Here is a 14,904-nt window from a genome sequence, read left to right as displayed (position 1 = left end):
AATCTCAATCCTAATTTTTATTTCTTATTTTTAATGTTTTGTACCAAACGTAATCTTAGCTTCTACATTAGATCTCTATATAGGTATGTATATAATAAAGTTTTATTCACATAAATTGGATGCCTTAGACCAAGGCCACATACCTTCTTCATTTGCAGCACCTCAACCATTTTTGTTTCCTTTGGGATGAGATGTGCATTCTGTTCCATTTATATCAAACCAAACAGAGCTGTGAATAGTGTCACAGATGGATGCGTCTGCGGATCCGCCGGAGCTTGCACTGGCCCAAAAATATTGAGTGGTGATAGCTAAGAGTGAATTTAGAAGCCTGTAATGTGATGGAAGCCAGTTAGGTTTAGTTAATTTCCATGATCGCTCGCAAAACTCGATTGCGTCCGCTCCTCGGAGGATTTTGACTTTTAATTAGGCCGCAAATATCTTGTCTCATACTCTTACACACACACACACACACACACACACACTACTATATATATATTCCTGGAATATCCTGCACTGTTTGGCCAAAACGAAAATCCTACGCCGCATTCGATTCATTAATATTTTATTATTTAAAAAGATTGTGCAGGAAAATGTAATTGATTGACGACGTACAAAGGGAAATACTTTTCAAAAGGCAATTACGTGGAGGGAATAGGACCCCCCATGTGATAAACGTTAAGTAGTCGGAATAACTATCATGTATTCTGGTATAATATTTTAATATAACTGCAACATTTTCGTCTGACATACATCGACCTCAGTTCATCCCCCACCAAATTAATTAATTCTTATGAATTTTCATATGTTTTTATATTTAGTAACTAATATCAATTAATTAGATGATCATATAGAATTTAAAAAAATGTCACATTATCTTTTATTTATAAATAATATAGCTTATTATAGATTTTATATCTTATGTATTAATTAATTAATATAACAAGATGTATGCATTACATCCACAACCAAGAGTGAAGTAACTTATTAAGAAAATTTGCCTATTTTTAAAAAAATAATTAACAGTGCTATATAACGTTTGGATTAACAGTAATAAATACTTATAAACATATTTTATATAAATTGAAATAAAACTTCTCTTTTATATATATACAGATAATTTTGAACAGCGAGAAACGTCTGTGCCAAGAGCGTCCAAATCGCTGAGGCCGCTGTGGCTGCGTCCGCAAAAGCTTCTAGTTTTCCCGTGCTCTCCACGTGTCCCTTTTTTATTGGATTCAGTATTAATTTATTTCCCCTTCAACTCGTAGTCACTGCCCAGCCACCACACACCCTCTCTCTCTACCACTTTTGAACCCTCTTGTCTGCACAGATGCTCCCAAAATCGTCATCGGAGCTCCTCAGTGGGTAGAGAGAGAAACCCACTTGCAGAGAGAGAAACTTAACTGAAATTTTTGTTAACGACAGACTCACAAAACTTCGTGACCTTGCCAAAACCATAAAGGGGAGACCTTCAAATATGAGCTCCACGAAGCTGGGTTCAGTTTCAAGACTCTAGCTTTGGCGATTCTCTTGGATATATGTTTTCTGCGGCAGGTTTTTTATTGCGTCTGTTGTAAGTTGCTTTCCCCTCCTTTTCTCCTCTTCGATGGGTTTTCTTTTGATGAACTGCTCCGGAAGGCCGGCTTCTGACTGAAGCAAGGCTTACTTTGACAATTTTTTTAAACAGGGGTTTACTGCCAGGGAAACATGCTGATTTTGGGGTAGATAGAAGATTATTTGATTACTTTCAGGCTCATCGGTAAAAGAAAAGGTTGTCTCCCCCCCCCCCTTTTCTTTTCTTTTCCTTTCTTTTTTTAATTCTTGCTATGGACGAGAAAAGAAAATCATAATGATAAATTTAGGAGTGGGTGGTTATCTTTTAGAGGAATTGCGATTTGTTTTGATCCGTTGGAGTTGTTGTTATCCATATAGGAAGGCATATTCAGGGGAAGCGGGGTTCATTGGAATTAAAAACGCAGTATTTCTTGTGTAGTTAACAATTGAAATGAGGAATTCGGGTATAGTTTAAGGTTGCAGCATGAGTTACAGCGACAGGAACAGAGGAGCAAAAGAGAGGGAATGTGAAGAGTCGGTCTTGCAGGATTCTGGGGAATTAGAGTCCAAATCGGTTCAGCAGAATGGATCGATAACGACCCCACAGCTAACAATCGATGAGAATCTTCTGGTTGACCCTAAACAAATCTTCATTGGATCAAAAATCGGCGAAGGAGCTCATGGGAAAGTTTATGAAGGAAGGTCAGTGACAAAGTCACAATCAAGGAAATTTTACTATTCGCTTTTACTGTTGGTTGGAAATTCATGTGAATATATTGGTCAGAAGACCTGTTATAGTGTTAAAACTACAAAACATCCCTTACTCCTCAATTTATTGTGAAGCAGCTAACTTTGTTGGCGATTTCATATTTACTAATTCCGATAACCTAGCTGACTAATTTAAAATATGTAAGTTCTTTCACTTTCAAGTCCATATTAATTTTTGCTGAGATATTGACCCCTTACACTTTTTAGGAGGCATTTGGTTCTCTGTTTAGTGATGTAACTATCAATAGTCAGTGCAGAAGAGAATATATTGCTTTGAGTCATGGACAATCTCTATAATAAGTGTATGCACGAAAATGTTTGCTGTCAGCTAGAGTCTTGGTTTATTTAGGTGTAGATTTATACATATCCAGGTATGGAGATCAAATTGTTGCAATCAAGGTTCTGCATCGTGGGAGCACTTCAGATGAAAGAGCAGCCCTTGAAAACCGTTTTGTTAGGGAGGTTAATATGATGTCCCGTGTCCATCATGAGAATCTGGTTAAGGTGAGTGCCATTGTTACAGATGCGCTTGTAGCTGTTACTTGTTTAGTGGTTCTCATTTACTTGAGTCTTGTTATTTGACTAATGGTTTCATATCATGTAACTGAATGTAGTTCTTCAATATTTGCAGTTTATTGGAGCCTGCAAGGATCCTCTGATGGTTATAGTCACAGAGTTGTTACCGGGGATGTCGCTGAGGAAGTATTTGACTAGTATACGCCCTGGACTATTAGACTGTCAGGTGGCTATAAACTTTGCCCTTGATGTTGCTCGGGCCATGGATTGCCTACATGCTAATGGGATCATACATAGAGATTTGAAACCCGGTACTTCATTCTTTCCTTTGTATATACTACATTATTCGTAATGAATGCACTGTTTGTCAGTTGCCACACATTTACTTTTTTGTTATGCAACTCTTTGGTCACAGTGGATGCTAGTTCATGGTTCTGTTCAGTAGTTGTTGGCAGCTTTGTGAAATTTGCTCTGGATATCTTTTTGTATCTTTCATTAAGTCTCTTTATGGCTATAAATGCCATTATCCATGGATGTTTAATCTGTTCAATTATGGACTTCTCTGATATCTTAGTTGTTACTATGAGCACTGTACATTGTTACTAGTCATGGATAAAGAAAAAGATGCAAGCTTCTTTAGCTACTTGTTATAGCGCTGTCGTTGTGAGGTTTATTTTCTTGCTGGCTTTTTGTCTACTTGACCAGGACTCTTGCAATAGTTATCTTTTCTATTCTCTCTGAAAATGAATAGTGAAATAATAAGGCTAGAAATAATGATAACTTCAGCTGACAAGTGTTTAGATCATTGTTGTTCTGGATTGGGCATTTTGCTCTAGGTGTAACATCTCATATGACATTAGTGTTATAGAGAGGAATCTAGGTCTGCACTAAGTTTCTGGTATCAGTGAGAATGACTCTCTTCCTTTAACCACTTTTCTTTATTCTCTTTTTTCTTTTTTGAAATTTTATATGATGCAGACAATTTGTTGCTTACGGCAAATCAGAAGTCTGTAAAACTTGCAGATTTTGGTCTTGCAAGAGAAGAATCTGTCACTGAAATGATGACTGCAGAAACTGGAACTTACCGTTGGATGGCACCAGAGGTATCTTGTATTCTAGGATTATCATTTCACTAGTAAATATCCGAAAATGTCGCTAGATGTACTGCATGTTTTGGTGCCTATCATCTTCTTTGATAAACTAAGAAGCATTGAAGCAGATCATGATGCTGTCACTTATGACATGACAAAATCTAAAGTGGTCATATTCAATTTAGCCTTCCATCATGTCCAATGCAAGTCACACACAGATGGACTATCTTCTGTTTAAAATAAATTGTGGTACTTCATCAGACAATAATTCGTTATACACAAGAGGCCTCAACCAAACTCTTTCTTAGAGCAGCAATGGCCTGCGCAAGTAGATTTTTGAGCTTGGATGTACTGCAGTTTGCCAAAAGCTAGACGCCAAGTTAGAAGTCATACTAGTTATAGATCAGATAAATATTCATATTTTGCCTCTTACAGTATTGCATCTGGTTTAATTGTCCCACTTCTCGTGAGTAGATATCAGTAATAGCATGATGATATTTGTGTCTTTTCTAAGGTTGAGTGCGTTCAATTCCAATGTTAACATCGTACTCCTTTAAAATTCTTCTTAATGAATGGACCTACTACGGATATGTCAAGTAAAACTATCCTTTGCCTAACCAAAACTTAGTAGTACATATATTTAAGCCCCTTGAGACCCTGATCAGTTTGAACATAAGTTATTTGTTGAATGACTATTTGGTACTGTTTACTTCTGAGGTTCCACCCGTCTCAAAGTGCAATACAAATTTGCTTGATATGCATGCATGTTTTTGTCGCTAGGTTTTGATGAGATAATGTGTTTTTTCAGCTGTACAGTACTGTGACATTACGTCAGGGAGAAAAAAAGCACTACAACAACAAGGTTGATGTTTACAGCTTTGGAATTGTATTGTGGGAACTTTTAACGAATCGCATGCCTTTTGAAGGGATGTCTAATTTACAAGCTGCTTACGCTGCTGCTTTTAAGGTGAAAAAGCTGGTTTTAGACTTCTCTGTTTCAATGTTTTAGAACTGTTGCTTTTGTTTTTAGTACAGTGCTGTAGTGGATGATTGTGGTCGGTTATGCGTCACTATTCTTGTTATTTATTCCTTGTGGTCAAACAGTTCAGGCTAATTATTTAGCCGTTTTTTTAACTTATAAGCCATTTTTGCAAGTGAGGGGATTGGATTTGTTGATGAAGGTGACATGTTTTGCATGAGATTGCAGCATGAGAGGCCTAGCCTGCCAGAAGATATACCTCCTGATCTCGCCTTTATCATACAATCATGCTGGGTTGAGGATCCAAACTTGAGACCGAGCTTTAGTCAGATCATCCGCATGCTTAACGCCTTTCTCTTCACTTTGTCACCTGCACCACCCTCCCCTTGTTCGCAGGAACCTGAAAATGTTGATCCTGAGGGCGCAGCAACTACAAGCAATGGCGCCATAACTGAGTTTTCTGCCCGAAACAGAGGGAAGTTTGGATTTCTTCGCCATTTGTTCACTTCCAAAAGGACCAAAAACTAACAGTGAGTATTAGATTTTTGGACAGCCCCTTTTTGTTGTAGATGAGAATGAGTTTGCCGTGATAAAGTACATAATTATAATCCATTTACGAGTAATCGTGGGTGGATTGAAGGCAACAAGTAGATGAAATGATGAAACAAGTTCCACAAAAGAATAGAATGATGTTAATATACTCTTTTTTCTCCCTTTTTTTGGAAAGAGTAAGGAAAAGGTAGGACTGTTGAAATCATCTAGTTGTTTTTAATGTAAAGGAACACATTGGTTTAGACACCTTTCTGATGATCTGATCTAAAATATCCTACTGATTACTATGTCGTCATTTGTTGTTTTTGTGATTGAGGGGATGGTCAAATGAGGAATCGTATTATGTGGGTGTGTGTCTGTGCGCGCGCGCGCGCGCGCGTATAAAAACTGAATCTTTGACATTCATGTTTTCGTAAAGAAAATGATGTAAAATGCGACGGCACATAAACTTCATGTTTTATGGTTATGCTTTTCTTCTATACTCTCCAATTTGTATATGCATTCCCCTTTATAGCGAGGCTGGGTCTCATGTATTGATATGGAGTTGGAGATGACTTATTCGTAGCTGGTAAATCTGGGACATTTATTATTACTCTCCTGTTTCTTAATATGAGACCCAATTATTAAGTTAATTTTATTGCTAAATATAAGATTTATTTTTTATATTTATTAATTTTTTACAAATTATTTTTATGGATACTTTTTCCATTGTAATTAAGTAAGTGAGGGAGGATAATTAAGTAAGTGAAAGAGGAAAGATATTAAAAAAGATTATTATAGTGTTTTAAGAAAAACATGTCATATTTTTTATAATTAACTGACTTATCTAACCTTATTAATCTAATCAAAGTAATTAAAAGAGTTTTATATTAATAATCAGAGGAGTATTATTTAATGATAATTCGTGAACAATATATGCATGGAGGAAGAGCATCGGAGGAAAATAGGCACAAGTAATGCATTAACTTTGTCAGCATCTTCTGAAGAGTGGCTACTGTTATTTATGGACATTTATGATTGCTTTAAGCTTTAAAGTTCAAAGAATGGAGCTTTGCCTGTCAGCGTGCAAATGTGGATTGGGAAAATGTGATGTAGGGTGAGGTTGAGACTTGGGTGGATGGAACTTGATTGAGAGAAAACTCAAATGAGGGGAAATTTCGAGCTTGTTTAGTTTTTTTTGTTTTGAAAACAATTTTTTACTTTTTAAAAGCGGAAAAAAAACTTGTTTGGTAAAAAAGTAATGTATTTAAAAAATTAAAAAATCACAATAAAGTTTTTTTATGTGTTTCTTGTTTTTGTTCGCGTTTTTAAAAAATTTTGAGAAATTTTTTTTTTGCTTATTATCTGCCGCCTATCACTGTCAGCTACAATTATTACTTGCCAAATATAATTTTCTATGGTTTTTTTTTCAAATGTGATTTTTTAAAATTATTATCTAAATATTCTCTTTTATTTTTCTGTTTTCAAACTCACCCTCCATTTCCAAGTCTAAATTATTATTTAGACCATCACATATGACAAAAATCCCAACGTAGACATTACGCTCCAGATCGATCACCTTCCCATTGTTTACTTTCCTTCTAACGTTTTTAGTTTGACCGTGTGACTATCTAATTCCACAATTTTATCTTTCCTTGTGCCGCAAGCCTTGGCCTTTTTTTTTTTTTGGCCAAAAGAGAAATTCTTATTACTTAAAGGAATTTTTGCCATAAACCTTGGTTGATGAGCTATGTCAAATTAATGAGGCGAGTTCTCATGCATTATAGGATAAATATCACTGACAGGTGTATAATAAATGTAGTTTTCTTAAAAGTATATTTATTTAGCATCAAAATGCAATTTAATTCTGAAAATATTTTTGAAAATAATTTACTATAAAAAAAAAAAGAAACATTGCATCATTATTAGGAGATTATATGATATTATTTCGTAAATATTTAGGGGCTTATAATTCTTCTAGGGATGCTTTTGGAGTTAAGATGCACTTTAATTTCAATGTTTTATGAGAAGTCATTCTGATTTACTGAAGCATTTATCAATAGAGGCACTACATGGATTCGAGATATTTATTTTTAGGCCATGTGCTAAATAAAGATATCAAACCAGTTTTTATTCATATAGTAATTCCACACCGCTAAATTTTCTTAGGAGATGTTTGGCATCATATAAAAGTGTTTTTGAAAAGCGTTTTTTTTGAAATTGATATAAATTTTTTCACATATTTATTTCGTATATTGTAAAATTATTTTTGACACCGTGATTTGATTTTCATTAGAATACCCCTTGATAAAAAAGTAATACTATTCCGGTTCTTAATATATGATTCCAATTATTGAGTTGGTTTTGGTTTAAATATAAGACTCATTTATCATATTTATCAATTTTCTCTAAATTACCCCATGTAGATACTCTCTAAACTATAACCAACTAGAAGAGGGAGATGAGGTATTAAGAAAGACAATTACGGTGTTTTAAGAAAAATGTGTTACATTTCTTATAATGACCTAACTTATTTAACTTTCTTAATCTAATTAAATTAGTTAAATAGATTTTATATTAAGCAGGAGTAATAAACTCGTCGGCACTCACATAGATACAGACTTGAGGTAAAGTAGGGGTTTACCGATTTACCCACGCCTGTCTCCCCACCATCATTTGCGGCTGCGGGCGCAGTTTCGTGGGACCCAGACTCGAATTGGAGGCCCGCACGTGTTAGGACCCCAAGTAGACGGTCAAGATCAAACGGAAATGTGCACCCGCTAACTTTCCCCAAAATGACTTCAAGTCAATGCCCCTTCTCTTCTTGCCACCACGATACATTCCTCCTTCCCTTCCATTCCTCCTGAAGTAGACCGTGGAGATATTTTACAGTGAGACGGCCCAGGCACGGGTGTTTCCAAATCCCATAAAATCCAATACCTAGCACCCAGCCACTCGCGTTACCAGGTTATTATCCATGGCTCTGAGATCTGTGCTCCTGAAATCACCTGCAATTGCCTGACTTTTCCTGAGTCAACTCCCTTCACAAACAGAAATTGAGAGCGAAGACATGAATTTGATCATTCATCCGATTCTCTCTTTTACAAGAGCTCCAACATAAAATTCCCGCTTTTCGTTCTGATTGCTGAGATAATTTGGCTTCTGGTTTTCTCCTCCACTAAATTAAATATTGGGTGGACTGGATTATTTTTTAGTGGGCTATGGGAGAGCATATGGCAGCCTTGCACACGGCTACTAACTCTGTTCAAGCATTGGGTAAAGGCTTTGATGTGAACTATGATACGAGGTTACTCTATTGTAAAGGCCTGGCGGGGTCTAGGGTAATCGAGATTGACGATGACCACCCGAGGAACCTCCGATTGTATGATGATTTAGTCGTTCCCAATGTTTCGAGGGACATAAAGAGCACTCAGGAGCCCGTCGTGCGTCAGAGTTCTGGAGTCTGCAGCTTCCAAGAGGTCGGAATTGTTGTCCACTGAAATATTTCTGTTCTGTATTTGTAACTTATTTTGTGAAACATTGTCTCTCGTCTGTAATTCAGCATGTTAATTCTTCAATATTTCACTATGTTATCGGTAGAGAACGGTTCCTTTTGTTCATTGATAGTTTTGAAGCAGATAATTGGAAAGTAAGGCCAATGGTTATTATTGGGAAAAAAAAACACAAAAAACAAAGGTCAAATGGCTTAAACTTTTATTAATTTATGTAGCTTGTTGTCATTTGGCTACAGATGGTGGAATATCTAAATAAGAAGGCTGATATACCGGGAAACTTTCCCCTTGGGAGCTTTAACTCCGCATTTAGCTTCACTGGTTCAAAACTTATTGATGCCGCTGCTACAAAAACCCTTTCTTTAGATGGCTTTTTCATTCCCCTTGCAAAGGTTCAACTTATGAAGTCCCACTTAACATTGCGAGAAAATGTGAAAAAGGCTGTTCCAGTTAATTGGGATCCACCATCATTGGCCAGGTACATCAAACAAATTTATCTGCAGACTTCAGAAACAAATATCTTTGAAATTTGAATTGTCCCTGACTTTCAGTTGCATTTTGATAGCTTTATTGAAAATTTTGGGACACATGTCATTACATCCATAACTATTGGTGGTAAGGATGTGATTTATGTTAAGCAACACCATACTTCACAACTGTCAAAATCGGAGATGAAGAACTACATTGAGGAAATTGGGAATCAGAGGTTCTCTGACACCTATAGCCAGACCATTTCAGGTCAAACAAAATCCAAAGATAAGGCTAGTTCATCTCTAATTCCCCGTACTTTTTTTTTGTTGGTGATCTTTTATATAATGCTTCTTCTTCATAGTGGCCAGCAGCACATTAATTGATTACTTTGGTTATATCTTTTGTAGAGTGTTGAACCATTTTCATTCAATAGTCAAGGGATACACCCTCAACCGACAAATGCACCATATCTTACTGGGAAAGAGGTATTGACAAATATCTTTTGACGTTGTAATTTAGTAGACCTTGGGTAGTTGGTATTGAGTTGTGTCTTCAGGCCCAAGAGTGTGTAAAGTCATGGGTTTTATCCTACCTCTGGGAGTCTTGTGTGGTCGGGAACCTGTTCCTAATGCTCCTTGCTCCTTCTCAAAGCCCAAATCTTGTTGATGAGCGCGCACACACAACAATAGAACATTGAAAGCGCTGTTTATTCTTTGCCTGGTTTGAAAACATGCCATATGATCTATATTCCCAAACATGTTGAGTTCTTTAAGATCTGAAAGGTTGTAAGTGAATTTGATGGGATTTGAACTTAGCGTGCTACACATCCAAATGAAGCAGTTTCTATTTCTTCCACCGCCACATTTCATTTGATGGCAGTAATAATAACCATGACATGCATGTTTGTTTTGCGGGTGTCACAAACTGTCATCTTGCTTGCATTAAGAGGGACAAAGTCACGGTTATGACTTTTTCTACCCACCTGTTTACATTGGTGAGTGGCATGGTTCATAAGTATTTACTAAACGACATCTTTTGTCTTTTTGTCCCCCCCCCCCCCCAAAAAATGACACTTCTGTTGGTTTTCTTCTGTAAAGATGATGTAGTTGTTTTCCCTTCCATCGTTGCCCTTCATCTCTGACACTTTGGTCAGCATCTTCATAGGGTAGTTTGTTGAATTCTGGGTTGTGATTTATGCTGCAGCATCAACCTTTTCTGGCAAGAGATTTCACACATTTTAAGAAGTCATATGTACATAAAGTATTTTGTTATAGGTTGTTATTATCTAGGTCTTAGTCTGTTTTTAGACTATCAGGCCTTCTTTCTGAGCTCCTTTAATTCAAATTGGTCAGGATGTGACTGTCATTTTCAGACGGAGGGGTGGGGATGATTTAGAACAAGACCACAGTAAATGGGAAAAAACTGTTCGGTCATCTCCTGATATTATTGAGATGACTTTCTGCTCTATGATAGATCTCCTTGATGGATTAAGAGGAAAGGAGTACTTGACTCGTGCTATTGGTCTCTACCTTGAATGTAAGGACGATTCAATCCTAACATAGATGATGTAGATTCTTTCCCCATATGCTGCGATCAGTTTAATCTAATAGTATAAATTTCACATCTAATGGACCATTGTGAACAGATAAGCCCCCAATTGAAGAACTCAGATATTTCCTAGAGTTTCAGATTCCTCGTGTTTGGGCTCCTTTGCATGACGGGATTCCTGGTCACCAGAGGAAGGAACCTGTGTGTCCATCTTTACAATTCAGCATGATGGGCCAGAAGCTTTATGTCAGCCAGGAACAGGTATGAGTCATTCTTGGCATTATCTTGTGCTTTGAGGCTTCTTATCCTGTGTCTATTTCTTTATGGAGATGTAACGTAAGGAGGGGCGGGCTTCATAGGTTGTTTCGTTGTTCTATTTTATGGATGCAGGTTACAGTTGGACGTAGGCCAGTAACTGGCATACGTCTATGTCTAGATGGAAGCAAGAAGAATCGGCTGTGTGTTCATCTTCAACACTTGGCGACACTTCCAAAGATCCTTCAGCCACACTGGGACACGCATGTAGCTATTGGTGCTCCTAAGTGGCAGGGACCTGAGGAACAAGATAGTCGGTGGTTTGAGCCAGTAAAATGGAGGAACTTCTCTCACGTGAGCACTGCACCAATTGAGAACCCTGAAACCTTCATAGGTGACTTCTCTAGCGTCTACATTGTTACCGGTGCGCAGCTTGGAGTGTGGGATTTTGGATCGCGGAACGTGTTGTACATGAAACTTCTGTATTCTAAGTTACCCGGCTGCACAATTCGAAGATCATTGTGGGATCATAGCCCAGACAAGTCACAGAAAACTGTGACTGCTGAGAACTCTTCCAACCCTGATGACTCAGGCTCTGGTTCTAGGGAAACCATCACAGGGAACAAATTGGTGAAGTACGTAGACTTTTCTGAAATGAGCAAGGGCCCTCAAGATCCTCCTGGCCACTGGTTAGTTACTGGTGGAAAGCTTGGTGTTGAGAAAGGGAAAATTGTTTTGAGAGTGAAATATTCGTTGCTGAATTACTGATTCCACGATCCATATTTTAGTATGATGATGTGGTGTGATGGTTTTTGGGAGTGTAGGTTGCAGAAGCGGCAAATTGTTTCCTCTGCTGCTGGCAGTGTTCATGCCTCATCTATATATCTGTATCTATAATATAAAATCTATAAGAAGCCATATTTATAATAGTATGGCTCATTACTCAAATTTTATGCCATGAACGAGGAGGGGTCTCATCTGGTTGGAGTTAAAAAAGAAAAAAAAATCTTTTCCACCATGATGTTGATATCTTTCAAGGCAGTGAGAGTACAAAATCCTCATACGTTCTCTGTCTTCCTTTTTTTTTTAAAAAAAAAAAAAAATCTTGTACTCCTATGTTCTCTGTCTCTAGCGAAAACAAAAAATGATGACAAGACGCTACCAAAATTAAAAAAAAAAAAAATCTGTTGTTCATGAAATATTTTAGAATGTAGATTCTGTGGCACTCTTTCGGTGCATTAAGCTCTGGGGTTTGATGGATGAGGTAAGGTAACTGAAGTAGTTTGGAAACCTGGTGGGTTGTGACAGTGTGTGGATAATTTGCTTTGTCGCCTGATTTTATTTTTACTAGCCACAAATATTTTCTTATTAGGGTTGTCAATCTGTCAGACACTACCCGATAGAAGTGAGAGGGAATTGAAGGGGAAAAGAGAAGGAAAATTTTAGTGAGCTCAATTTAAAAAATTAAAAAAAGAAGAAGCAAAATTAGTTAAAAGTTTTTATCCCCAATTTTTAATATTTTAAATTGAGCTGATTAAAATTTTTTCTATCTTCCCATTTTCTTCATTTTACTCGTACCAAACACAATATTAATAGGGGGTATCTTTCTCAGCAGTTTTCTGTTGGTGTTTGTAGACAGATTTTGAGCTCTGCATTTCGTTTCTTAAGGTTTTATCCGAGTTCTTTTTTAATTTTAATCTTAGAAATAGCATGTGAAGCAATATTTTAAAGTGAAAAAAAATTTCATGCGCTGAATTGCTCCGAAGGGGAAAAATTTCTTAAGCTTTTATCTGAGTTCTTTTTTTAATTTTCTAGTGAAAATTGCTGAGAAGTGCGCGCAAAATGTGCCAGTGGAAGGCAGCATGCCTGGGGAATCTGATTGCTTACAAGTTGTTCATAAAATTAATAATTTTCGTTTTGCCAACTTTAAATTAATAATTAAATGTACTAACTTTCACATTTTGGCTAGTCCTGACATATTTTCGCCCTTCTGCCGTTGGGAAAGAACTTGGATTCTCTCCACTACCTTCCCATCATCTTCCCCTCCACTACCCTTCTTTTCTTTTCACAACCATTGGATCAAAATTCCAATGGTCCAGATTTAACATCTTATAAAAATAATGTTATTAAAAAAATAATAAATAAATTTAAACTGTTAAAAACTGGTCTAAACAGTTTACAATTGTAATAAAAAAATTTTAAAAAAATTGCTCTATAATAACAGGCTGTAGTTGTAAACTGTTCAGATTAGATTTTAACAGTTTAAATTTATTTATCCATTTTTTATCATAATATTTATTTTTATAAAATGTTATAAGATGTTAAATCTGGACCATTAGAGTTTTGATCCAATGGTTGTGAAGAGAAAAGGAGAGTGGTGGAGGGGAAGAGGATGGAAAGGGTAGTGGAGAGAATCCAATTCCGTTGGGAAAAAAGAAAAAAACGGATGGATATAGGCGGAAGCAAGGGCATAATACACTTCACATGGGAATTACCTCAGTTGCTACATATATATGGGTAACATGGTTGATGAAATGATCTGTTGTAAAATAAATTGATATACGCGTGCCAGGTGAACGAATTGGCTATAATGCACAGCTGAAGTGTCTAGAGAGAAGTAGTATATAAATGAGTCAGGTGTTTTCTCTGTTTTTTTCTTTTTGGTTTGGTGAGTCTGTGTTTGGGACACTATATATATACAGAAACGGAGATGACGAGGAGAAAGGTGATGGTGATGTGCATGGTGGGAACGGAGAGGGCAATCACACGTGGGTAGGTTTATGCCTCTTGAACCAACGGCAACTTTACTTCAAATTTCATACTAGCTGCCTAAGTAACACCTGGATAGTTCTTTTTTTTTTGTTGGGATGAAAATCAATCTCTATTAAAATAAAGGACCACATTATAAAATTATAATACATCTACGGTGAAAAGGTAAAAACAGAGAAGAGAGGATAATCTCACAAGTAGGAGCAACTGACGTTAAAGGAAGCAAAAGACCTAAGGAGTGAAGTGATGATTATTAGCTTTTTGTTGGGGAGTTGATACGAGAAAAGATCATGGTTTTAAAAATATTTTTATGATATATGAAATAAATATATGGAGGAATCTGTCTCGTTTCGAAGAAAAATACTTTTAGAAAGCACTCTTGTACAATCCCTAACACCCCCAAGTATCATTCATTCTCTTCATGCATCCAATGCTTCGTTGGATAGAAGATTCACGTCGAACGTTGATGCAGCAACATCAGATTCTCTTGGCCTCCAATTTCTTCATCCAACTTGACCATCCTCTGTTCACACCAGGCAAAACCCTTAGCTTGATTATAATTCCAGGGGTATCTATCAGAACTCTATTTCCGATGCACAATATTGAATTTAGGGGAGAGAGAAAAGAAAAGAATGATGCTTTTGATTTCGATCAGTATATATGCATACTTCAAATAGAATCTGTTGGTGTGTGTTGCGCCAAGTGTGTCCGTATATACTCGGGGGAAAACGTCGAAAAACTATGCGGCCTACGTGAGGGTCAAAAGGGGCACGCAAACTTCAAATTTTTTGTTGCCCTGCAGCCGCAGATTCAAATGTGAACGCCTTTAACGGCTACTTTCACACCCCAAGTCTGCCCTCCTGTTTCTGGAATGCAGACCTCCAGACGGCAATGTTCCTGGAGGATATTC

General features: G+C 36.9%; 2 protein-coding genes across 5 annotated transcripts; both read left to right on the top strand.

The window, feature by feature from the left end:
• Nucleotides 1-1,331: 1,331 nt before the first annotated feature.
• LOC114722718 (serine/threonine-protein kinase STY13) lies at nt 1,332-5,755 on the top strand. Of its 4 annotated transcripts, none has more exons than XM_028908815.1 (8): nt 1,332-1,573; nt 1,688-1,771; nt 1,933-2,256; nt 2,694-2,826; nt 2,954-3,149; nt 3,817-3,941; nt 4,738-4,896; nt 5,130-5,214. In XM_028908815.1, exons 3-8 carry the CDS (start codon nt 2,039-2,041, stop codon nt 5,139-5,141), a joined length of 843 nt encoding a protein of 280 aa, XP_028764648.1. In that variant the 5' UTR covers nt 1,332-1,573; nt 1,688-1,771; nt 1,933-2,038; the 3' UTR covers nt 5,142-5,214. The 4 variants fall into 4 exon arrangements, with proteins under 4 accessions (XP_028764648.1, XP_028764645.1, XP_028764647.1 ...); XM_028908812.1 differs by having other exon boundaries at nt 1,333-1,573; nt 5,137-5,755; XM_028908814.1 differs by having other exon boundaries at nt 1,333-1,573; nt 2,025-2,256; nt 5,137-5,436.
• A 2,526-nt stretch (nt 5,756-8,281) lies between these two features.
• LOC114722719 (MACPF domain-containing protein CAD1) lies at nt 8,282-12,243 on the top strand. Its single transcript, XM_028908816.1, has 7 exons — nt 8,282-8,918; nt 9,191-9,429; nt 9,517-9,712; nt 9,830-9,907; nt 10,775-10,958; nt 11,068-11,231; nt 11,361-12,243. The coding sequence occupies exons 1-7, from the start codon at nt 8,661-8,663 to the stop codon at nt 11,991-11,993; spliced, it is 1,752 nt and encodes a 583-aa protein (XP_028764649.1). The 5' UTR covers nt 8,282-8,660; the 3' UTR covers nt 11,994-12,243.
• The last annotated feature ends 2,661 nt before the right edge of the window (nt 12,244-14,904 follow it).

This window comes from Neltuma alba, unplaced genomic scaffold, assembly GCF_004799145.2.
Source record: "Neltuma alba isolate B1F8T4 unplaced genomic scaffold, ASM479914v2 tig00012107_pilon, whole genome shotgun sequence".
NCBI classification, from domain to species: domain Eukaryota; kingdom Viridiplantae; phylum Streptophyta; class Magnoliopsida; order Fabales; family Fabaceae; genus Neltuma; species Neltuma alba.
The sequence above is the reverse complement of the archived record's forward strand: the minus strand, read 5'-3'. Positions and strand labels throughout refer to the sequence as shown.